The sequence below is a fragment of the Mycteria americana genome, chromosome 5, assembly GCF_035582795.1.
Source record: "Mycteria americana isolate JAX WOST 10 ecotype Jacksonville Zoo and Gardens chromosome 5, USCA_MyAme_1.0, whole genome shotgun sequence".
NCBI lineage: Eukaryota > Metazoa > Chordata > Aves > Ciconiiformes > Ciconiidae > Mycteria > Mycteria americana.
In genome coordinates, this window is record NC_134369.1 from 12,778,634 (window position 1) to 12,803,605 (window position 24,972).

Here is a 24,972-nt window from a genome sequence, read left to right on the forward strand (position 1 = left end):
ATTGAAAAGAGACTCTAGTTTTGGCAGTTTGTGAAAAAGTGTGTCTCCTAGAGGCAGTGTTGCATCCACACAAACATGTACTTCGGTTCCCAGGGGCACTTGCCAGAACCCTGTGGATGCATTTGGGGGGTGTGTGTGTGTGTATATAATTTTTTTTATTTTTTTTTTTTTTTTAAAAAGGCATCAGCTTTCTCCCCAATAATTTTTTTATGTGTTTTCTGTACAGTGTTTTCTGTTTATATACTTACTTAGTTCTTCTGGGCTTCTTTCAGTTCTGCACTCTCCTGACAGTTTCCATCTCTTGGATGAGATCCTTAAACTCTCCAATTGTTTTGTTCTTTTGCCCCTGCTATGAGTATATCTCTTGGTGAGACTAACGTTTTTAACATTTTTGACTTGGTACATTATATTCTTCCTCCTCCTATCTCCCATCAGTCTTACACATTGTTTCCAATTATTTACTCTTTACCTCACGTGTTTCTTTGAGAAACTTAATATCACTACTGTAAATCTGTTCCCTTCTTCTGCCTGTTGCTATTCTTATAATGCTTTTTTCCTGACATCAAGGTATTTCATAATATTTCCATTTCGTCTCATGTTGAGTCCCTGTTCAATTCAACTGCAATATTATCTATTTTACCGATTCCTTGGAGCTGTCTATACTGTACAGGGTTTGCTGATATCTGCAAACAGCAGCAAAACAAGGTAATTCATTTTGCACCTTTTTCTGAATTTTAGAGCATGGTCTTGTTTTGACTTGTATAACACAGGACATGGTTCCAGGTGCTGTTCATATGCAGCTTATGTTTTGCATGGAGTTACCCTGTCCCTTGTGCAGAACTTTGCATTTGTCTTTGTTGAAGTTCAGGAGGTTCTTGTCAGTCTGTTCCTGACAGACTGTGATACCAGTTAGTAGCAGTCGTGCCCTCCAGCGTATTTACCACTGCCCCAAATTTGGTGTCATCCAGAAATTTGATGAAGATGCATTTCATGCCATTTTGCGGGTTGTTAATGAAAACACTAGGTGGTGTTTGCCACGGTATCAACTCTGAAAACATGACTCTCAACCACCTGCCTGTTAAACTTGGAACCATTGTTCACTGTCTTTTGAGTCTGATGGGGCAATCAGTTTTCCCCTCTTTCATCTAGACCATATCTCCTCAGCTTGCCTACAAGGATACCAAAGGAGCCTGTGTCAAAGGCCCTGTTAAAGCCAAAGTAAATGAGACATGCTGTGCTTTCCTCAGCTACAGAGCTTGTTATTGCATCATAGAGGTTGATCCATTTGCCCTTGGTCAGTCTGTGGTTTCTGTTCTCAATCACTTTCTTGTTCTTCATGTTTCTGGAAATGCCTTCTATGAGGACTTGCTCCCTACAGGCCAGCCTGTAGATCCCCCGTACCTGTTCCTTGCCTTCTTTGAGGTGTTGCACAAGGTTTTATTTCTGTTTCCCCAGCAAATCAGTTATGGTTGACAAAATATCTATAAAAGACTAAGTCTCCCAAGGGGAGAACTTTGGGGTTTAGAAGTTCTCTTTTCTAAGATGATGTCAGTAAGAGTTTTTAGCATAAATAAAAAATTATTTTGCCATCTCATGATATTCAATGGAAAATTTTCAGCGAGCCCTACTTCCAAGTTACATTTCATCAGCCATTATTTGTTCAGTTTCTCCATAGTGAGCTAGACCCAGAATCTTTTGGTAATTGATTTGAGCCGAGTGTTGACTCTCTGCATTTCAGAAGACAGATGTAAAATTCCACTTCTATCCAAACAATATTTTTCTAAAGTGAAAAACTGATTTTTCAGTGAATCACTTTACATACCCATAGAAATCTAATTTTTTTTAAAAAAGGTGTTAATTCCTGTTAAGTTGTAAAAATTGTATAGAATGTGTACTGATGATGTGATGCATTTTTATTAAAAGTATATTAAATTAGAAAATTGCATGAAACTTAGAGAAGAACAGTAAAATTAAATTAAACAAGATGCATATATTCTTACATGTTTGAAAGTTTGTGACTTTGGTTATACTTTAGAAGAGATGCTGCTGCGCACCGAATGAATGCTAGAATGCATAAGAATGTGTGCTGTGTACTTGTGAACTGATTCGCTAATAGATAACTGGACTATACTAGAATACTGCATCTATTTTAATAGTTCTTCTAGTATTTTAAGCATTTTTCTGTTGTTCCTTAACTCAATTAACCAGGCTGTCTGTAAAATGGTTTACAAAGTATCCTGTATTTATGTTTTGCAATCACTGCATAAGTGCTTTGGTCTACCAGGGCTTTAGGAGTACACTGCAGCCTGTAGGTGCATTGTGAATTAATCGCCCCTTTCCAACTGAGTAGTTAATGGATATGGATCACTGTTTTGTTATGAATTGCAATGTATTCTATCATTTGAATGTTGTTTGTCAAATACTTTTTACAAATTACTGTGCAGGACCTTGTATCACAGCTGGTGTAGTTTAAGGTTTGGACAGAGTCACTGTGAATGAAGCCCTGCTGTGAAATAAAAGTCAAAAGGCATCTTGGCATCCCAACCATTTCCTTGGGAGAAGATTACAGCCTGAGTATGTTGAACTTTATTGCCATGGGCCTCATGACAGTATTCAGAAACACGCATGGCATTTCTGTTAAAGAAACTCAGATGTGCTTAGACGCAAGGGATGGCATTCTTGTGTTTATCAGTATCTTGCAAAAAAAAGTTAAATGTTTTTACGCTTTTGGGGTACAGTAAAAATACAGTGAAGAATGTGTAATTTATGCACATAAAAATTGAGGTTCCTGATTTCCTAAACATAATTTGTTACGAGAAGGAGGAAATGACTAATCTCAACCCTAGATGGAAATGTATTTATTGAGAAAGAAGGGGCGGGGGGGGACTCAACAGCTCTTCTTTGAGTAAAATGTCGTTTCTTGTTTTGGCTTGCTGTGAGATCAGAAGTACAACAGAGCTGCATAGAGAAAATGTGCTGCATTTGCTAACTCATGAAAATGTGGAGTAAAGCAAAAGGCGACTTAAAAATCAATTAACATTATGTGCTTGTGTAATTCCATCTAAATTGCATCAATTGAATTCTGTCCTTTATACCACTGTTTCAAAGACAGACAAACGTGAGAATTCAGGGCCAGGTAAAGACAAATATGAAGCTCTTCAGGAAGTAAAATCCTTCTAATATGGAGTTGGATCTCCTGCTACCTGGAATGACAGACCTTACAGCATCTTTCATCCTATTGCTGACATGATAGGTTCCTTAATGAAGTGGTCATTATGAAGGCTCCTAGTCAGGCAAAAAGACCACAAAGTCAAAACAGATGGTGAAGATTATTCTGGGTTGGGTGCCGTTCCTTTGTCTTCTGCGTTTGCAGTATGAACGTAATGGCCATAGAAGATGAAGAAAGTATTACATCTGACATAATTCAGAGTACAGGTGACGTCTGTCTAATATGGACTTTGAGTTGAATTACTGCAATCAGATAGTAACCAGGTAGCAATCTGAGCAGTTGCTCCTCAAAAGCCCAAACTGTGATTCTAGTCAATGTTAAACCTGCAAACAATAGACAAATAAGAGTTTACATTTTTGTTTTTATTTACTGAGAATCGGTGCAACAGTGTTTAAGTAGATCAGAAGTTAAATTAAAAGCTTGTGTTAGAGTAACATGTAAAATGTGCTAGGGTCATTTATGAAGGAATAGGGGGTTTGTGAGTTAATAATTTTGAAAGGCTGTATATATCCTTATCAAAATGAGAACTTTTAAATGGAATAGGTTTTCTTTGATAAGAACTACTACTTTTAATAGTTCAATTGCATTAATATTGTATTTATATATGGAAGCATAAACTTTATTCAGCTTATCTAATGAAAATGAATGATTTTTCTAAAATCGGCTCATTAAAATTCAATTCTGGTTTTTAATTACATTGCAGTTCTAAATGGTGAATCCCCATTCCTTTTAACAAACAAAGCATTTTATCTAAACTGGACTGCTGAATTCTCTTACTACTTTAGACAGAAAGAATAGTCTTGTGCGTTAGGTTTGACAGTTTATATTTCCAAAATACAAACTGCATCAACAATAAAAATTCTGTGATTCAGTCAAACTCTGCCCACGTAATATATCTGTAAAAATAAGGATTAAATCCTGACACCACTGAAATAGTCTGTTGAATTTGTAGCCAATGTACTGCACATAGTTTATGGTTACCTTACACATGCTGACTTAATAATTCTTGTCTTAGAGCTTTAAAAACACATATGAGACTAACATTTCTGGCATTTTTTTCTTGATTCATTATGAGCTTAGTCCTGCATGGTGATGAATGCTCTTGGTCTTCATGAAAATTGACAGCATTCAATACTTCTCAAGGGGGACAATGCAGAGTTGAGGGTTACTTTAGCAGTATTTTTAATAGAGCGTAAATGCATCATACTACACTGCCAAAAAAGTATGGATCAAGAGCTGTCATGTTTAGCTTTTTAGTTTGAATGCATTCAAGTGCACATTACATTCATTTCATGCAATAGTCAGACCTGCAGGTAGTTCCATTTATTTATCGTGCTGCTGAATGCAAAGCAAAATTGGGTCTCAAGTTTTCAGCATACTCAAATTTCTGCAGATTATTAAAAATGTGGTGTCTGTCTGAAAAGCTTACTGCCCAAAGCAGAATGTGGTTTAACACAGGAAACATACTGTATCAGCTAGCAATTAAGGAGAGAGACTATCAAGATGGATTTAAAAAGAAAATTGCACTCCAAATGTTATCAGTCATTTAATATCTCCTAGATTTTTATCATGTGACTAGAGAAAGTAGAAATCCCTAAGTATCAGTTGTTATTTACTGCAGCCTGTTCAGGAAGGTATGTAAGCTTGTGCTTAACTGTCACTGTGCTTCACTGACTTCGGCTTGCTCTTTTAGTCAGTGGAACATCAAAGGGTGCTTAAGAGTGTTGCTGAATCTGGGCCTGCACCTTCAGTAGCAGATCAAGGAGGAACCTTTACCTGGGGTGGCTTTTCTTAGCTGTTCATCAGTAGGATCAGATTGTGGAGGGCATCTCAACTTAATGATGACATACGTAACCTTGTTTTCCAAACACAAGTTCAGGTCAGTACTTGTTCTGAAGTCAAGAGCGAGGAGAAGAGTTGCCTCTCCTCCCCAGTACCAGAAACCTAAGCCACCTACCAGATTCCAAAAGCCATCGGTGCCTCACCAGATACTAGCAGTCCCATGCATCCATCCAAGTGGTCAAAATCTGTAACTTCCTAGCTGGCAGTTCTGCAATGTAATGACAGTATCTAACCACCAAAGTTTTGCTGCATAGTTAATCTGAGTGGAACATAAAAGTAAATCACATGTATTATCAAAGTAAGTAATGTAGGGGAAAACGTTCTCATTTTATTATTCACTTGTCAATTCAGTATAGCAAAACTATTTTAAATGTGCATGAATTCCCGTAACACTTCCAATCTGCTACAGAGTTCTGCTACAATCTGAATATACGATCAGTATGGCCAGAACAATGTGCCAGGTCTTCACTCAATTAGGCATGGATTCAAAGCAGTACTCTGCACATGGCATGGTGGAAGTCCATATTTCACTGTTGTAAGACATTGTTTTTAGGAAATTAATTTGCTGATGATAATTTTTGTTCCCCAGATGTTTCAGCTTCATTTTGTGCAAATTAGGGGGAACAGCTTTAATTATTTTATGGTATTTGATTTGTCTATTTCTGTAGCAGTAGTAAGAGATTTTTTTCACAACTGGTAAAGACATTATTATATATAAGGCAGCTGGATTGCTTTGTTTCAGGAGTCTAAATTAATTGCATACAACGCATATATGACATTTCCAGTACTTTGGTTTGCCTGTAAAATCAAGAAGCTAAGATTTCAGTGCAACATCTCTGTTAACTATGGCATTCTGTCTTACATCTACAAAGCAGATAAACAGTTAATTAATTTCACTGTTCTTAAAAGAGCAGTATTATACTTTATTCCTAACTGAGATAATTTTACATTTCTTGTCATATGCTGGAGAAGAAAAAATATATAGAGATAATACTTCCATACTACAAGTCCAGGGGGTACTGCTGACATAGAATATGTGGAGAATTTCATACTTGCAAGAAGGAATGGAAAAATAATCTACTGTGTTGTTTATGTGGTGATGATATATATCTTTGAGACATATGTTAGCTCTTGGAATATTGAATGCTCTCTAGGTGAAGATACATTGCTCAGTTTTTATAAAGATATTTTTATATATATTTTGGGTAAAAGCCAAAGCTCTTACAAATAATTTGAGCTAAGGGATTAAGTAGATAACTTGAAACAATGAGGATGGATCATTTTATACCTGGTTTATAAATAAGCACATGCAGAAATGAGATATGTATTTCTCTGAAAACCGTTGAGCATTCCTAAAAGTTGTAAAGTCTCATTTTAACTGGGAAGTTTTCTGATTAAGTGAAAAAATACTAACAATATTTATCATATCTTTATATTAAACTACAAATACATGTGCTAAATTCCAAATGGGGGTTAAAAATGTGGATAGCAATAGGAAATAATGCAGAAATTGAAAATGAAAAGCAGCTGAGGCTATATCCATTAGTCTTACTGTTCTGACATCTTACAAACTAATTTGGTTTTTTTTATATACATGTCACAATACTGAAAGGCATCATTAGAAGATATATTGAGTTTCTCAGTGTCCACTTTTCTTACCGTTTTCCTCTACCAGATTGGAATGTGTTATGAAGTGTGAGCACTTGCACACCTTTTGTCTTCCACGCGCAGTTAGCATACATGCATACATGCAGAGTTAGGCATGTTAAAACCTTCAATAACTCTGCAGAAATAAAGCTTCACATCTATGAACTTGTTGTACACCTTTTTAGAATACATATGTAAGTAGTTTTCTAAATGCTACTATATTTAACTGTGTATGGACATCGGTATTCTGTGTAGGTGAGCTTGATTAAAGTAATAGAAGATGAAGTATTTGTTAATGGAAAATCACAAAGGTTGAAATGGACTTTTAAAGTAATGAGAAGCAAAATAGTCTTGTGATGAGTTTTTTGGTCTGTTTTAAATCTGCAGTCCATAATCGCTCAGCAGCCATTTAAGAAAGAAGAGTGAGATGAATACAAATAACATCCTAATGATCCTTAACATGATTGTTCCTGTAATGCAGATTTTATATTTCTGCTATCACAGTTGGCTGGTGCCCAGTTTTTGCTAGCTGCTGTGGTTTAGAGATCTCTGATATGAGATAAAGGCATAAATGAAAAGTCTGGCAGAGGAACACTTGAGATATTTCAATTTTGGAATTTGGTCAGGTGTTACAGATAGTTAATAGGAGTGTGGTTTGAGTTGGAGGGTGCCCGTTGTATGAATGAATGTTAAAAATATTGAAATGAAGTATTCAAATGGACATGTTGTTTTGCCATTCATCATCCAGGGGCAGAATGGTGATACATTTGTCTGGTAGAACTATGTGCTTTACTGTGTTCTTTAGTGTTGGCAAAAAGAGCTAATGAAAAAAATCTAGTCACTTAAAAAAAGTATCTTTTGTAACTCTTGTTGAGTATTTTTTGTTCTATGTTTTTAAAAAAAGTCTTAAAAATTCAAGTAGTTTGTTTTTTAAATATTAAGTTACATTCCAATTCTGGTTTCTTTTAAAAGACTTCCGTAATAAAATCGTTATTTTCATCAGTGCAATTATTAGTTGATTTACTTTGGCATACCCTTTTCAGCCTAGAGAGACACGAATGGCACACTTGACTGTTGAATGAGGCATTCTGAGACTGTGAAGAGAATGGGTTTTCATCTTTTAAAATTAACCTTGTGCCAAGCTTTTGTAGAGGCTGTGGAGGTGATTGTTTCATATTAAATAAATGTCAATTTCTTTGTGTAAACTTTTTGAAAGTACATTTTTTGGTCATCACATCACTTCCATTTTAATCAGATTTGCTGCTGGCCCATATAGAAGCAAGCTACCTTTTTGTTTCCTAAATGAGGAATACTTTCCTTTTTGTATGTAAACTATGTTGGTGAAATTGTATTTCAGACATGGGAGTGAGAAAGCTGCTAATACCTACCTAGCAAAAATCAAGGGAAGATATGTGTATGTACACACACATGCACACACATAGATATATGTTATTCTTACATGGTATCAAGTGATTAAAAGTTACATTGTGTATAGGAAGGATATCAGAGGGACACCATAAGGCAGAAATGAAATTATAATGCATAACATGGAAAATGGTTTTGCTTATTTTCTTTGTATGTTTTTCTTGAAGGATTGTTCATCTTCAGAAGAATATAGCATTGCTGCAGCGTTGCTACCCCTGACGACTGCTTTTTATAGGGTAAGTTTTTGTTGAAAACCGCTCCTGTTTTGTATTTTTTTACATTACGTACATTGTTAAAATGAAGAAAGTGATGACAGAGAGATGCATGGCAGGTAGGAAGGTTCATTCTAAAATTGATTGATGTCAATGGAAGTCTTTTAATAGGCTATTATGGACATTGCTCCAGAATTACACTTATTGATGTTGGGCGATGATGATTATGATAAATTTACCCAGAACTAAATGCAGGCTTATATGATGGGTTAGAGAATTATCGTTGAATTATAACTAGTCACTAAAATAACTGAAAATAATAATTTCTAATGTTACTGTATAAAAACTGATTATTGGAGTACTTTTTTGTTTAATTTGGCATGTTAAGCATTGGCCGAAAAGTACCTGTGAAGTTTTCGGTCTGTGTAGTTGTTAACTTTGGAGAATATTATGAATGGCTTGTTTTAACTGTATATTTGTTTTCAATTTCTTGTGTTGTTTTTTTTTTTTCCTTTTGTTTTTTTGCATAGTGTTTGGTAGTGATAAAATGTAATATGATAGTAAGTATGAAAATGTAAATAATGCAAATTCTGTAAGCAATTATTTCAAAAGTGGAACTTTTGTAGTATGGCTGTAGTTATTTCAGTGTCCCAATACAGTAGCATTTTCACCAATTCTGGTTAGCTCAAGTGCCACTTTTAAGGATGTACATATCTGAGGAGATAAGTTCAGAACATAGACTTGCTTGCAATATTAAATAATCTTTGTTTAATGTGAATAGTGTTATACAACCCAGTTTGGGAAATAAGTGTTAATCGTTGGAAATTGGTACGTCATGATATTGCAAAACAGTAGTTACTGTGACAGTCTAGCTAGACATTAATAACATGTGACAGAAATTAAGAAAAATATAACCTTCCATCCTTCAGATGGTGTATGAGGCATTTATGAGTAGCCATAAATAAAATGCAAAGAGTTTCCTATTTTAGCTGAACAGAAACTAAGATTTCTGCAACAATAAGCTGAGAAATCAATAAGTGCTTTTTCATTTAAACTATGTATTCTAATTGAATAATTTCTGGTTGTTTTAAACTACAAATAGATTCTGTGATGTAGTTTTTAGAACAAAAAATTTGGAACTTTACCAGTCATAGAACACAGAAACATTTGCTGAAGACAAGAGCAATTTTGACAGAGTCATATGCATAGGAAGTTTCTTGAAATCTCCTATTTAAGCCAGTATTTACTACATATATAGACCATAAAGTGGTAGATTTTCTCTCTTCTAATCATTTGAACTGTGAAAAGTTTTATTTAAATGGGCTTTATTTTAGAGCTGTACATAATACCCCAAGACTGCTTTCTGGAAAGAGTCTAATAGAGTATTTTCATTCTCTTACATAAGCTAGCATGGTAAGACATTAAATTTTTCAATCCCAGCAAATAAACTTTCTCCCATCTTTAATTACAAGTTCATCTTTTTCTGTTCTCTCTCTTTTGAGTCCTTGACTAGCAGAATTGTGAGTTGTTTGTCATTTGTTGCTGCCACTAATACTTAATTTGGAGAAAGAGCTAATGAGCTATAGAGATTTTCCATTTCCCTATTTTATTCTTGCTACTGTATTAATCCTATATTATGAAGAAAGATTGACTTTTAGTTTTATTTTCAGATTTTTAGTTCTTCTAATAAAAATGGCCAAGACAGTCCACATAGCTCTTTACCTTGAGAGGTACAGAGAGTATTTTGGGGAGTTTGGTTAGATTCCTCATTTGGTAAAGTTTGATCAAGTAGGGGGAAAAAAGTAGCAGTCAAAAAATACTTTTTTTCCGTGAAGTATCGTGGGTGTTGAAATAAGCTTAAATAAGTTTTAATTTCACAATCAAGGAGAGCAAAAAGCTGGATAGAATATAGAATATCTTTAAGTAATTTCTTCTACGCACTTGTATTTTTGGTAGAGTACCAAGATCTCACACCATTTCTCTCACAAAAAGTTGTCTGAAGTGTTTTGTGTAATAACATAGTCCCATACTTACTATTTAACTCTAAAGCTATATACTCAGGAAACTGACTCCCCGGATGTAAGAAGCATGATGATTTTTTTTAATGTTCCAGACCTGAATTAAAAATTAAAGTAACCTGACTGTTAACTTGCAAAAGCCAGCTGTTAATGCATAATAGAAAAAGAATTTTGTTTTTCCCGGATCTAATCCTCAGGTTCAGTGATGGCCCCCTTTGGTATGTCCCATTAGATACAATTATTTGGCAAAAGTACATATTTTGGTATGAAACTATTCATACTAAACACAAACTGATGTGTTGTTCAGAACATAAGATCAGTAGACAAACTTTGCAGCGATCAGTTAAAATTAAGATTAACAGTTTAAAGTTCCGTTTGGAATTTGAGTAAAAATTAAACTTTTTGGAGCATTTTTCAGCTTCTCTAGAGGTTTTCAAAATTGTATCCTAGACTAGAGTGAGTATGGTCTACGTGGCATGAACCTGTGTAGAAACAACATTCTGTATCAGTATTCTTAAATTAAGAAAAATGGGTGTCATTTTTCCACCCTGTTAACATCTCTATAACCCTTTGAAGGGATTCCTGCTCTAGAGTTACACTAAACTAATGTTCCTCTTCCCCTGTTTTAAGGAGAAATAATATTAAATCCTGCTGCTTTACTTTTCTCCCTTGAGCTTCCTGCTTTCTAATGTATTAACAGTTTGTAAGTTCTCTTTTCACTGGGTTTCCCTTTACCGAAATCTTAGATAGAATGATTAAAGTTTTGTTGCTTAACACAGCATATTGCTGTTCTGTCTCTGATAAGTCCAGAGGAATGTACAAACTAAAATTAAGGTCATTTGGGGGATTATTTGTTTTTTATTAAAATACCTTCAGGAAAACTGGTATGTTTGCACTGTCAAACTATGTCATGGCCTTTCCTGCTGAGTTACTTGTCAATTTTATTTAATTACCATCTACAGCGTAGTTTACACACACACGCACGCGCATATACACGTTTCAAGCTGCATTTCATTTTTCTGTAGGCAGAGCACAGGTATTCCAATACTGTTGCTTCAACATGCAGAACTCTCTTACCTCTGCCGTAAGTGTGATTGTGTTTATGCTTTCCAAGAAATGGTGCTTCACATTATGTATTTGTTTTTATTAATGTTTCTGTTATCAGAATACCATGTTTAATGCCAGCAGCATATTAAACATTATTTCACCCAGCCCTGTTGAGACTGCATAGTGTTCTTGGTAGCCAGGAATAGACGGGAATTGTGAATCTAATAGTGACACAGGTTTTCATTTGTGTGTGCATTGGTATTACTGCACAAGTGGTATTCCAAATTGAGTTATCAGTGAGAAAGCTTGTAGTAAATCTAAAAATGTTGTAGAGTTATATCAGTCAAATACACATTTTACCATCTAAGTTTGCTATAGCATTTTGATGGGAAATTTTGATGGGATTTCGTGTCACAACGTTTTATTGTTAATATAATTCCTGTGGCTTCAATTGAAATAATAAATAGAAGTTAGGCAACATCACAGTTCCTTTGTGAAAGGACTATTGTGTATATGAAATGTTAAGTTTCTTTTTATTTACCTAACACAAAGCAGAGCACTAATGAAACAATTACCTGTTCTTCCTAAATAGCTTTACTGTACGTGGCCACACACAGTGCAGACACTAAGTGTTTGAGGTGTATAAATAATGAGAAAGATGTGTTTTCGTGTGAGTCCAGCAGATGAAACCAAGAAACTGAGTAGCAAGAGAAACATACTCCTAGAGGTGATGTTGGTAAGATTCTGGAATGGTGTTCTCATGAAGAAGTCAGTGCTCTAGCCTTGAGGTATTTTAAAATATTCTTGGGAAAACAGTAAAAAATGTGTAGAAAGGAACAAGCTTCCATGATCTAACAGGTCTTGTCTTAATGTCTTTGCTTGTGTAAAGATTAGCCTAGGGTATTTCTACATGTATCTAATTAAAATAACAAGAATCATCACCCTGTGTACAGCATGCTATCAGCTCTTGGGATGTCTGATGAAATTTCAGAATTCCAACTCCTGAAGTCTGGTGAGTGATCTGTTGTGAAACTTGATCAGGCAGGATTTGATCGCACTCTAACTCATAGCTGGTGGGATTAAATTCATAGACAGGAAGTCAGTACTGGTTGCATATTTGTGGCCTGGAGGAATAATTGAATTTTTCTAGAAAAAATAGTCACAATGCTTTTTAAAAATTTTAAATATTGGGCATGAGCTGTTAGCAAAATGTGACTCATCAGTGACAGTGGACTTTGGTGTGTACTGTTAATGTCAGAAAAACAAACACATCTTTTGCTTCTGGGTTAGAAAAAGGTTTTAGTTTACCATTAGTAATGCTCTTGGAATTTTGTTTAAAATTGAAACAGTATAAATAAAATGTATTTATACATGAAGATAAAAGAATTTTTCCTTTTTTTTTTGGTACAGATGACCCATGCTTATTTGGTATGCGGTAATTTTTTCTGTGTGTAAAATAGAAAAGTAGTATTCCCTGGTGCTGTGGAAAAGAGGTCTTTTTCTACACATGGGAAGAAAGGACAAGATGAAAAGGACATTTTAATCATATTTTCATTTTATTAACTCTTCAAGGAAGACAGTTTGATGATCATATAATTGGCATTGTCAAATTCACAGCATTTGGGCACTCTGTTTCAATTATGTCTCTTTGCCAAGGTGGCAAGACGTTGTGTAGACTATGCTGCGTTTCTTGAAGGTTTAGTATGCAGCAAGAGTGCTGATCAATGGCAGGCACCAGTTTCAGCCTGTCCGCTGGACAACAGGCAGAGGGAGCGAAAGCTCTCTTCCTCACTGCTATTCCATGCCAAGTCACAGTTGGAGTCCACTTCTCCATCTTCCCTCCGTTTTCAACTAAGGTGATGTTTGGCAGTCTGATCAAACATTCCTTCTTGCATCCCTCTACCATTGCAGAACCTGAATGTCCAGATTATAATACAATTTTCTCACTTCCAGGGGATTTTTTTCAAAATTTTATAATTAAAATTTTATGCTTAAACTGTGTATGATCATCTGTGTTCCCATACCCAAGGATATTCTACCACATTATGTAGGAGCTAGTAACGCACTTGCGAATTTTTGTTATTTGGCATTCAGAAGTGACAGTTCTCATCAGCTGTGTTTGAGTAAAGGAAGTGGCATAATAAAAATATACTATTCTGAAAGTAAAATTTGTTCTGTGTAGAAATGATGAAAGGAATTCCATATTTTATAGACGAGCATTTCTTTAAATTGCAGTAGCTAGAGCAGTATTGTTTTTTCAGAATCACGAGTATTTCATTTAGATTTCCAAGTCAGTTGTTTGTAATGGCTTGATGTACACTTGGATAGTACTGATCTAGTTTCAGCAAAAATAACCTGAATGCAGTAAACTGTCTCACAGATTGGATATATTACATTAAAATTGACATTTGTCATTTAGCATAACACAGTGAGATGCATTGGAGACTGCTTCATAATTTGGCCACTCAATCTGGCCACTGTTGTAAGAGATAATAAAAAAAGTTTTTACAAATACATTAACAACAAAAAGAGAGAGCCAAGGAGAATCTCCCTCCTTTATTGGATTGGGGGGGGAGGGGAACATTGCCACCGAGGATGAGGAAAAGGCTGAGGTACTTAATGCCTTCTTTGTCTCAGTCTTTAATAGTCAGACCAGTTATCCCCAGGGTATTCAGCCCCCTGAGCTGGAAGACAGGGACGGAGAGCAGAATAAACCCCCCATAATCCAGGAGGAAGCAGTGAACGACCTGCTACGCCACCTGGACACTCACAAGGCTATGGGGCCGGATGGGATCCGCCCGATAGTACTGAGGAAATTGCCAAGCCACTCTCCATCATTTATCAGCGGTCCTGGTTAACAGGGGAGGTCCCAGACGACTGGAGGCTTGCCAATGTGATGCCCATCTACAAGAAGGGCCGGAAGGAGGATCTGGGGAATTACAGGCCTGTCAGCCTGACCTCGGTACCAGGGAAAATTATGGAGCGGTTCATCTTGAGTGCGCTCAGCAGGCATGTGCAGGCCAACCAGGGGGTCAGGCCCAGCCAGCACGGGTTCGTGAAAGGCAGGTCCTGCTTGACCAACCTGATCTCCTTCTACGACCAGGTGGCCCACCTAGTGGATGAGGGAAAGGCTGTAGCTGTTATCTACCTGGACTTTAGTAAAGCCTTTGACACTGTCTCCCACAGCATTCTCCTAGAGAAACTGGCAGCTCATGGCTTAGGCAAATGTACTCTTTGCTGGGTAAAAAACTGGCTGGCTGGGCGAGCCTAGAGAGTTGTGGTGAACGGAGTTAAATCCAGTTGGTGGCCAGTCACAAGCGGTGTTCCCCAGGGCTCTGTGTTGGGGCCAGTTCTGTTTAATATCTTTATCAATGATCTGGACGAGGGGATTGAGTGTAAGTTTGCAGATGACACCAAGCTGGGCGGGAGTGTTGATTTGTTGGAGAGTAGGAAGGCTCTGCAGAGGGACCTGGACAGGCTGGATCGATGGGCTGAGGCCAAGTGTATGGGGTTCAACAAGGCTAAGTGCTGGGTCCTGCACTTGGGCCACAGCAACCCCATGCAACGCTACAGGCTTGGGGAAGAGTGGCTGGAAAGCTGCCTGGCAGAGAAGGACCTGGGGGTGCTGGTTGACAGCCACCTGAATATGAGCCAGCAGTGTGCCCAGGCGGCCAAGAAAGCCAACAGCATCCTGGCTTGTATGAGAAATAGTGTGGCCAGCAGGACTAGGGAAGTGATTGTCCCCCTGTACTCAGCACTGGTGAGGCCATACCTTGAATACTGTGTTCGGTTTTGGGCCCCCCACTACAAGAGAGGCATTGAGGTGCTGGAGCATGTCCAAAGAAGGGCAGCGAAGCTGGTGAAGGGTCTGGAGAACAAGACTTATGAGAAGCAGCTGAGGGAACTGGGGTTGTTTAGCCTGGAGAAGTGGAGGCTGAGAGGAGACCTTATTGCTCTCTACAACTGCCTGAAAGGAGGTTGTAGAGAGGTGGGGGTCGGTCTCTTCTCCCAAGTAACAAGTGATAGGACGAGAGGAAACAGCCTCAAGTTGCGCCGGGGAGGTTTAGATTTGGTATTGGGAAAAATTTCTTTACTGAAAGGGTGGTCAAGCATTGGAACAGGCTGCCCAGAGAGGTGATGGAGTCACCATCCCTGGAGGAGTTCAAAAAACGTGTAGATGTGGCGCTTCGGGACATGGTTTAGTAGGCGTGGAAGTGTTGGGTTGACAGTCGGACTAGCTGATCTGAGAGGTCTTTTCCAACCTTAATGATTGTATGATTCTATGATTTTTATGTGACTAAATCAGGTAATTCTTGGGAGGGATGGAGGGAAGGATTGAATTTTTTTTATTATTATTTTATTTTAGTGCTTGTAAGCCACCAAATTTTGAATAAAATTGCAGTTGGATACTGATGCTAATTTTATTCTAGAACTTGCAGTGAAACATCAGAGAAATATTTTGCAGACTAGGGCTAACTGAAATCCTTAGGGTATGCTATTGTTTGGCTGTTCATCTGCATGTCTGCCCATTTATCATTTGTACTCCATACGCCTATACCTTTCTCTATTGAGAAGGAAATAGAATTACATAAAATAAGAGAATTGCTTTATTCAGTGTTTTAAAAAATTACCAAAATTTGGTAAAGCATTTTACTTAAAACTTTTGAATATGGTACAGAACATTTATTCAGGTCATCTTATGAATTATCCTAGTAGATCCTTTTCAAGATGAAACGCATCCTTTTCAAGATGAAAAAAGATGTTAGTCTGTGTTTATTGGAAGTGGGTTTTTTTAATAATCTTCAAGGTGAGTATAAATTGTAATGTAAGAAAAAGATTTGAAGTTAATGATAAAATGCGAAACTGGAAGTATTCTGTGTTAAGACACCAATATAAATAAGTCTAGTGTTTTCCACAGTGAAATATATTTGCTCTTTTGCCTAGCATAATAATAAAATGAAGTTAATTTGAGTGTATACTTTCCTAGTTGAAATGAATTACCAAGTTTCAGTAACAGTTATGACAGACGTTCAATGGAAGAAAGCCTTTACTCCTTGAAATGCCTAAATAAATGACCACTACTCCAGAGCCTGTTAGGTGTGGGAAGGATTCCCAGGTATAAGGATAAGGGCTTTCTCTGAAGATTAAAGAGGCAGTACTAGAAAAATTCGGAGTAGTTTATCATATTTTAACTATTGCCATCAAACACTTTTCCAAGAGAGACCCAATTCAAGGTTAGTTATGTAACAGAAGCATCATAATTTGAAATGTGCTCTCTGTTGTATAGCATCAGCTACGAAGTCACAGAGAAGCTACCTAACGAAAGGCTGATATGGAAATCTGTGATGATGGGTAAAGAGTTGATTCAATTTTTATGTCTTTATCAGGCAAATTTTACAGTTAGTATCAGCTGGAATAAGTGGAATACTGGTCCAACTATACCATGGAAAACGGGAAAATTTGGTGCTGACATTATCTCTGTTACTTCATAACAAATAATGATAATATATTAGTCTTTATTTTAGAATTTGTGTAAATACCAGGGAATTGCATAAAGGTATTGGATGATACAATTAATTTTGAAACACAAAATTAGTGGGGTTTTTTTTACATTTAACATGAGTTTTCATTCTTAACTTGTATTTCTGCACAACTGTGATTGGCCCAAGTAATTCTCAAACATCAGCATGCTGTTAGACTTCTATAAAGCTAGAAAGACTTTCTGTAATGAGTTAGCTTTCTATACTGAAATATTTTCATTCTTGCATCTAGTTACTATATTTCCTTCTAAACGTTTCTGTCTTACTCTGATGTGCTTGGGATGAAATCACTTCTACTTTAAAATTCTCCACTCTTGAATTGCTGGCTTTAGGAAACTCCCACCCTGAAAGACTTCCTTTATCGTCTTGGCAAGAAGTTTTGTCTGCTTCCATTAATTTTCTTCTTGTATCTCTATTCTGCCATTCTGACGCTATCTTAGTCTATGGAAATATTTTTGTGACTGAAGTTCTATTAAATAATATTGGTTTTAATACTATACTTATTCTTATTTATCCATTCTCAGAATGGTAATCCCTTAAATGTAGAAATACATTAAGTTGCCTGCTTAAAAAACAGCAGGAACATGCCTGTATCATATATAGTGGATACTATGGAAGAAGCTGAACTACAAAAGAAAATATATGTAGGCAGACTTTAAGTGGTTCCTATTTTTTTACATAACTCTTCTAAAACAAAACAAACAGCAATGAATTTAAGGACATCACACAGGAGATAAGAAAGCTTTTTCTGCAGTACTTCAAATGAAGTAGTAAGTATCAAAAGAACATGTATTAGCTTTCATCATTGGATTTTGCTGTTCTTTCACTATCAGAGCCCTAATGCTTCTTTATATCAGCAGAGATGGTAATTTTTTAACTCCAGATACCAGTCTGGCTTGTTAGGAGAAAGTGAGTGGTAATGCTGGTGAAAAGCGTAAAAGGGCATGATACACATGCCCTGTTTTGCAGGGATAGGGTTGAATGTGAATCCTCTCAGGGGATTCATATTTTTAAGGAAAAAATACATGTTTATCCTTTAGGTTGAGGTCAGCTCCTAGACTTCTGACGCTAATGTAACTTAAAATATCATGCAGTATGTTTACAATATAGGCTAGATTTTTAAATCTTAAGTTAATTTAATATGTAAATTGCTTTTCCATATATCTTGTTTAACAATTCTTCATTCAGAGATCTTACTCATTTTGCACATATTCAAGTTGACAGACAAAAGATTGATTAAGGGTATTCTACAATATTATCAAGTGCAAATGTTAGCATTATTTGCACTACTGGAGAATCCAGGAGCCTCAATTATGGACCGGAACTCCTGGTCTTGTTTTCGTACAAAAGAACATGAAGATGAAGATCCTTGTCCTCAAGAGCTTACAATATGAATCTGAAATAAGTAGTAATACTTGAAGCCAGGCAGTTTGAGGCACCGCAAGGAAGCTGTGGAGCCGTATTAGTAATCATTATTGTTGGTGATTCCATCCACCAGTAGGTTAACTATGGCTGAAGTTTTTATAGACATGACATAAAAGCAGTATTTTATTGAATTTTGAGAGAGGATAATGTGGTTACTTGGCAGGTGCTTATCAGTATCAGTGGGGTCATGGAAGAGAATAGTAAGGTGATGGTCAAAGTTCTGTCAATATTTCCAAACACCCTCCCAGTTAAGGGTTTTTATTACATCCATTAAAAGTTCCTTTCATATAAAGATTATAGTTCAGTAAATTATTTTTGTAAAAGCAAAGGTACTTTTTAAGTTAAAACAGGAATCTGGGGATTCCTTTTAGCTATGATTGAGTAGTTTTGCAGTATCACTTGCAAACACAGATGCCAAAATGTCGTCTTTGATCCTTAAGATTTTAATTAGCGTACTTTGGTTTTGAATGGATACATAATAGATGTCTGTAGAACAGATTTTATGTCTTTGCAGGTAGAGCATATCTCACTTCCAAAACTCTTTTTAGGTGAAAAAAAAATCTGGAAGAAATAAAACTGGAAAGTATAATATGGCAGTTTAGCACATTAGTGGGAGGGACTAACTAGAGGATTTTTTAACATGTGTCTTTACAGGGAATTTTGGAAATGAATTACTGTAGTAACTTTGCTCTGTTGAGGAAGCTTGCTTTCCCAGAATGATAACATCATGAGAAACATTGAAGAGAATTTTGCAATCTGCAAATCCTTTCCTTAGTGGTTTGTGGGAGGAAGTACTTGGTCAGGGGAAAAAAAGGATAACCCCCCCCCGCACCTTCCCAATTAAAATAAGAAGTAAAGATAAATGTTGTAGTAAATGTTTAGTTCTGTAACTGAGGGACTGATCCACTATCTTCTAGAATAAATGGAAACCTTTTGATTGTATTCCCACAAGCATTGGATTACATAATTTGTAACTATTCCTGATTCCACTTGAACTCATTTTCTAGCAATGATATGGAACTCTGGTTTGACTGTATCAATTTTAGTTTAGTTATAGCCAATCTTTTTACATTGTTGTTATTTCTAGAAGGGATTACAGTGTTACAGAAATACTGCTTCATTTAGAATTTTCACCATGAAAGAATTTCTGGTGGTTTAATTAAAATTTCTGGTAAAGCTTCTGACTTTAAAGTGAAGGAATGTAAATCTGAAGTAACAGGGTCCCATGCATTTTCCATATCTGTAAGTTCAACTTCACCTCCTGATCACTACGTCCTTATTCCAGTAGAATGGAACTTAGTTTTCTGCATGAAAGTACAATTCCTTTTATTGAATTCAGTTTCATTGGAGCATTATTATCTGTCATGATTTGAGCAGCATTATTTTATGTTTCCAGAAGAGAGCAAATGCTTACAGATGGTAAGATAAGTTGCTGATATATTTGTGTATATTGCCTGCTTTTGTGTGAATTTATCTTGCCATCCTGGATATCTCATCAACAATTTAAACTGGATGTGGCCAAAGAATTGGGGTGTCACAAATGCTTTCCTGTCTTACGGTTTTTCCCTTCACTCATACACATTATTATTATTCTCCCAGTGATTCAAGCCCATAATTGAAGTAGCATCTGCTACTCTTGTTTTGATCCACATCCCTGCATTTTACCCACTTGCTGCTTCTTTATCCTTCATAATAGTTCCTACAGTTGAAGTTCTTGTTAGGATCCTCTTCTTTGCTTCCTCTGATTCATCACTGGCTTTCTGAACTTGTGCATACCACATCAGCTCTTTGTTGTTAGTTTAAAACACTCCTGCCAATAAGAATTTACTAGGCAGATGTTGTAGCTCTCCTCTTCCTCATGCACTGCTCATGCCGTATCTGGATCTTATAATTTGGCAGAACAGTTCCTTACAATATCCTGCTCTGTAATGCACTTGCACCCAGCACCTCCACAATCATTTTCTTTGCCTGTTGGTCAGAGTGGATCTTTGTTTAATCTCTGAAAAGACTTATCTCAGAGAACAGTAAGTTCAGGTTTCTTGTCCTTACTTTCAGAATTCTTCATGACATTGCTCTTCCCGTTTTTGCCCACCCTCTCTCTTTCACCTTCTGAACCACGTAGTATATATAATTTGTATTGCCAAGATGAGATCTACTACTGTTATAATTTTTTTAATTAATTTGCAATTTATATTCTGTATTGTACCCTTACATGTTTGTGACTATTTTGCTCATCCTGTTCTTGAGGACTACTTGAGGACTATTGTTTTAATAGTTTCTTCAGATAAGGGAATGCTGTGTATCAAGAGAACTTCAGAGAGAATTCTACCACTGAAGACAGAGAAACCTGCCATAGGAGAAGGAAAATAGTAATTAAAGAAATACTAGAATGAAGTGACAGAAGAACTTAAAAAGAATTACTTTATTACCCTTTTTGGAATTACTTAGATGCTCTATTAACTGGGCTTTAAGTTTCATATCAGGTCATCAATAATTCTAAGAAACACTATCTGAATATAAATAAAAACATAAACATTTGTGAGATTTACAGGGTTTATTTGCTTCTGAGCGTAGACCTGGATAACAACTTTGTTGCTGGGGGGGTTATTTTTGCGGGTAGAGCCAATACCACCATTCCAATGCAGTCACACAGGTGCATGCTCACTGCTGAGCCACCTAATGCCGAAGAATACGGTGACATTTTAGAAGATTTTCAAAATAGCTGTGTCACAATTTCAGAAACTCTTCAGATGGATTCAACACTGCAACTGAGAATTTGTGAAATCTGTAGCTTAACTAATGGATTTAAACCTTGGTGAATAGAGTCATAGTAATCTCTATAATGAAATTAGATTTAAAAAAAAAAAGAGTACTTTAATGTACTGTAGACAGGAGAAAAATAATCAGCATATTTCTTATCCACTTCTTGGAACTTAATCTTATTTAGAACTGTGAAGTTCTGGTATGAAAATGTCTTCTCTCTTTCTTTTTTGTGGGTTCTGAACATCCTTCATTCTAGATGATTTTCATTTCATTAGCATGTTCCATGTATAACAGAACTTTGTAAAATCTTTTTATTGTCTCTTTGGAGAAAGGAGAAGTATGTTATTGTGCATTATTTAATGTGACGTGTAACTGTGTGTTAGCAAATATCTGTCTGTCTTGATACATCTATATAGAAATCTGAGATATTCTGTATGGCTTTAAGTAATGTATAGTAAATTATACATGATCTTCAGGAATCTGGGATTAGAGACCATGAGTAGTTAGATGTTTAAGTCACTTTTGCCAGAAAATGTATACAATAAATAAAGCTCCATCCAGAATTACATCCCAGTTTTGCAAAATTCTAGAATTCTATTGCCCTCTGCTGGTTTAGTGTACCTATCTGTGATTTAGTAGCGCTGAATTATAAGTGAATTGGCCTTTCTTTTCTTTTTCATGGTGAAATAATAGTAAACACTGTAATGAACCACTTTGCTACTCACACTTTAAAGTATTTTAAAATATAAATCAATCTTGAGTTCAGTCTTGTTTGGTGGCTTTCTGAAGGTAGGAGAGGTGGCAAATTGTTTTCTTTTTTGTTGCTGAGGTTTTCAGGTTGGAGAAGGAGCTTGATTTAGTATTTTGTCTTTTTTAAGGCAATAAAAATCAAAACTAAAAAAAAAAAAATAACAGAAGCTTCACAGTTCTTACTTTATGCTTTTATGACCTTTCCCCACATTTGTGTGTACAATACATGGAGGTATAATTTGGTATTTTAGACCAAATGGGAAAACCATTTCTTGAATTGAATTTTTTGACTGATGTTATCCATGCAGCACTCAGTCAGACTTGAAAACATATTTGTGTACACTTACACTTGTTTGAGTATGTGCATGCTGTGATAAATACTGGTAGATATGCATGGTGTGATGAAGTGTTGTCTGCAAATAATATATAGATAAGCCTCACTCCTGCAGGTCAATTTATGTAGGTTGATCCTGTGGGACTTCTTTGAAGTCTTTTTGAACTTACCAGATACCTGTGTGGGCACAACATAGGTATGAATGCAGGACTGGCTCACAGAATATGTTCATGTGCAGAACTTGGTTTACATCGCCTTGGGGAGGGGCAGCGTGTTGCCTACAGTAAGTGGTACCTATTCATGATATGCAATAGGTGGTAATTGTGTGAATGTCTATATAAACAGCTCCTAGATGGGGAGTAACCCTTTAAAGTAGCAGTGTCACTATATCCTGGATGATCTATAAGCTTACACTTGCAGACTACCAGGGAGAACCTCAACCACTACAGGAGAGGAAGCGCTGTGATCTCCTTTGGTATGCAAAGAAGATGGGTGGGTAATTTCACAGGTGTTGCAATGGTTTTCTCACAGAGGTCAAGCAGATAACCCATAGCACAGTGATTCCTCAAGGAGCTGAGGAGGAAGCTGTTCTTTGTGTTCAGCAGCAACCTCCTTCTCACCTCTTTTCCTTCCTCTTCTCACAAAAAATACCCAAACCAATAACCAGGATATAAGTTGGAGACAGATAAAAAATAGAGTACTGTTGAGTTTGCCCCTTCATTTCCATAGGCAAGAGACATGCAGCAAAATGCTGTGAGAAAAGAGCAGTCTCAGGTATATTTATATTCTGTTTTTCACTCTTTTTGTTTTGTAACTCTTTTTCCAACTTCACAATCAATAACTGGATCCTTTGCTTTGCTGGAATAAACTTGCTTTCTTTAAGCTTTTGTGGTGTAAAGGACTGATGAGTGATCAGCACAAAGCATGCTTTTCTTTTCCAGAAACAAGCAGTATAAATAATATAATGTCATAGAGAAGCTCTTTGGGGACTAGCACTTCACAGTAAGTTTGGGAGTATTGAGTTGGTGCACGTTTTTTACTGAGCCACAAGTATAATTTTCAGAATCAGAAGTATCCAGTGTCAGGAAACAGAGAAAAAATTCTAGGCGGGTATTACCCAGTGCCACTCAGTAAGGTGGAAATAATGGAAAGATAATTCCTGAGTTCAGGAAGTTGCATATAGTCACACATATCAAGTCCCAAATCTACCTTGTGTTTTCCCAAAATGTAGAATGTAATTCATTATTTTGATATGGGTAATGTCTGTTTCATACTTAATTTGAGAGGGGAGTGTTTGGGGTTTTTTAAGTGCCATTAGTCTGTTGAAAGAACTCAGTGTCCTTTGCAGAAGTTAACTCATTTTCTGTTGGTTATTACAATTTACACCTCAATGCTCATTTAAGCTATCAAACAGACAGCTTTAGAATAAGGACTTTATCAGTTCAGAACTATTTTTATTATTTTCTTCTGGGGTCTTTTTTAAGCTGACAGCCCTTAAATCCTCCCTTACAAGTAGGAAATTCTTTTGCTGCCTCCTACGTTCATTCTGTCTGGCAGAAGTGAATTATCGGGACAGGGAGAAAGAGCATAAATATCAGTATAGTTTAGCTGTCCTGTGGAAAGATAGGTGAAGATTTGTTTTATATATGTAGTTTTGCTTGATGAAAAACATTGAACTACTGTTTTACTTAAATTGGAGAAATCCTGAGCAAATTCCTTTGCATACAACAGTAAACATGGGGGCCCTTTTGATGTATTAGCTTAGTTTCCATTCTAGTCAAATGGACTGACTAAGCACTCCCAGGGTAGAGAATATAGACACTGCAAGCTTCATGGAATGCTTATATTTGTACCAAGGGTATTTTTAATCCATGGATTTTTGACTGCATGGGAGCAGCAGTGTGTTTCTTAAGGTTGGTATTCATATTGCTTTTTTACAGACAAACTAACCAAAACAAGCTGAGAATCCAAAGTGATTTTGCCCAAAATAACTGGCAGAGCTGAGCCTGGAACTACAAGTCCTGACTTTGATTCTGTGCTCTGGCCACTACCAGGTTTTGCCATTTGTTTCAACACATGCAGGTGATGAGAAGGGTAATGTTTACGATCACTTAGCTTTTTGATGGATTTTCTTTCATCCTTTTGTAAACAAACTATTTTTATTTTGCCTAGGAGTTACTGTCAGTGTTGACTTATGTCGTCATATTTGAACATTAATCTCCATTGTTTAAAAATTGTGCTTTGTACATGACTGTTAATGGTTTTAAATTATGAGCCCAGGAAGAGTGTCTAAAAGCCCCTCAGTTTTTCTGTCATGTTTGTCCCCATGTGAAAATAATTTGTTTCATTTTTATTTCTGTAACACTATTACTGTGGACCCAGGGTTATGAGTTTAAACTTTCTTTTGGGTTTGTGCTAAAGATCACTCTCTCTTTACCTAGTTTACACAATTACCTGATTTGGGCTGAGGCATCAAAGGCAGCTGGACGGGTTGATAGTCAAATCACTCCTTTGTGTGGCATTCACTACACAAATTGGCATGGGTTAACTATACCAACTAGCTAGGCTTGAACAGACATTTACCTTTTTCTCTCTCCTCTGTCTCTCCTCTCTCGCTCTCCTCTCTCTTCTCTACATCATACTCCCTTTTTGCATCTGTATCGTGACTGGGAATTACTGCCAGTGAAAAAAATAAAGAATAAATCAAAGTAAAAGTCATGATATGGCTTTAGCAGTAACT

General features: G+C 36.4%; 1 protein-coding gene across 7 annotated transcripts in view; it reads left to right on the plus strand.

Annotated features, from left to right (window-relative positions):
• SBF2 (SET binding factor 2) overlaps positions 1 to 24,972 on the plus strand; it is a 282,365-nt gene that overhangs the window by 193,262 nt on the left and 64,131 nt on the right. For all 7 annotated transcript variants that reach the window (XM_075502155.1, XM_075502153.1, XM_075502157.1 and 4 more), the window contains one exon: positions 8,311 to 8,379. In XM_075502155.1, coding sequence (XP_075358270.1) covers positions 8,311 to 8,379 — 69 coding nt within the window. The remainder of the gene's footprint in view (positions 1 to 8,310; positions 8,380 to 24,972) is intronic.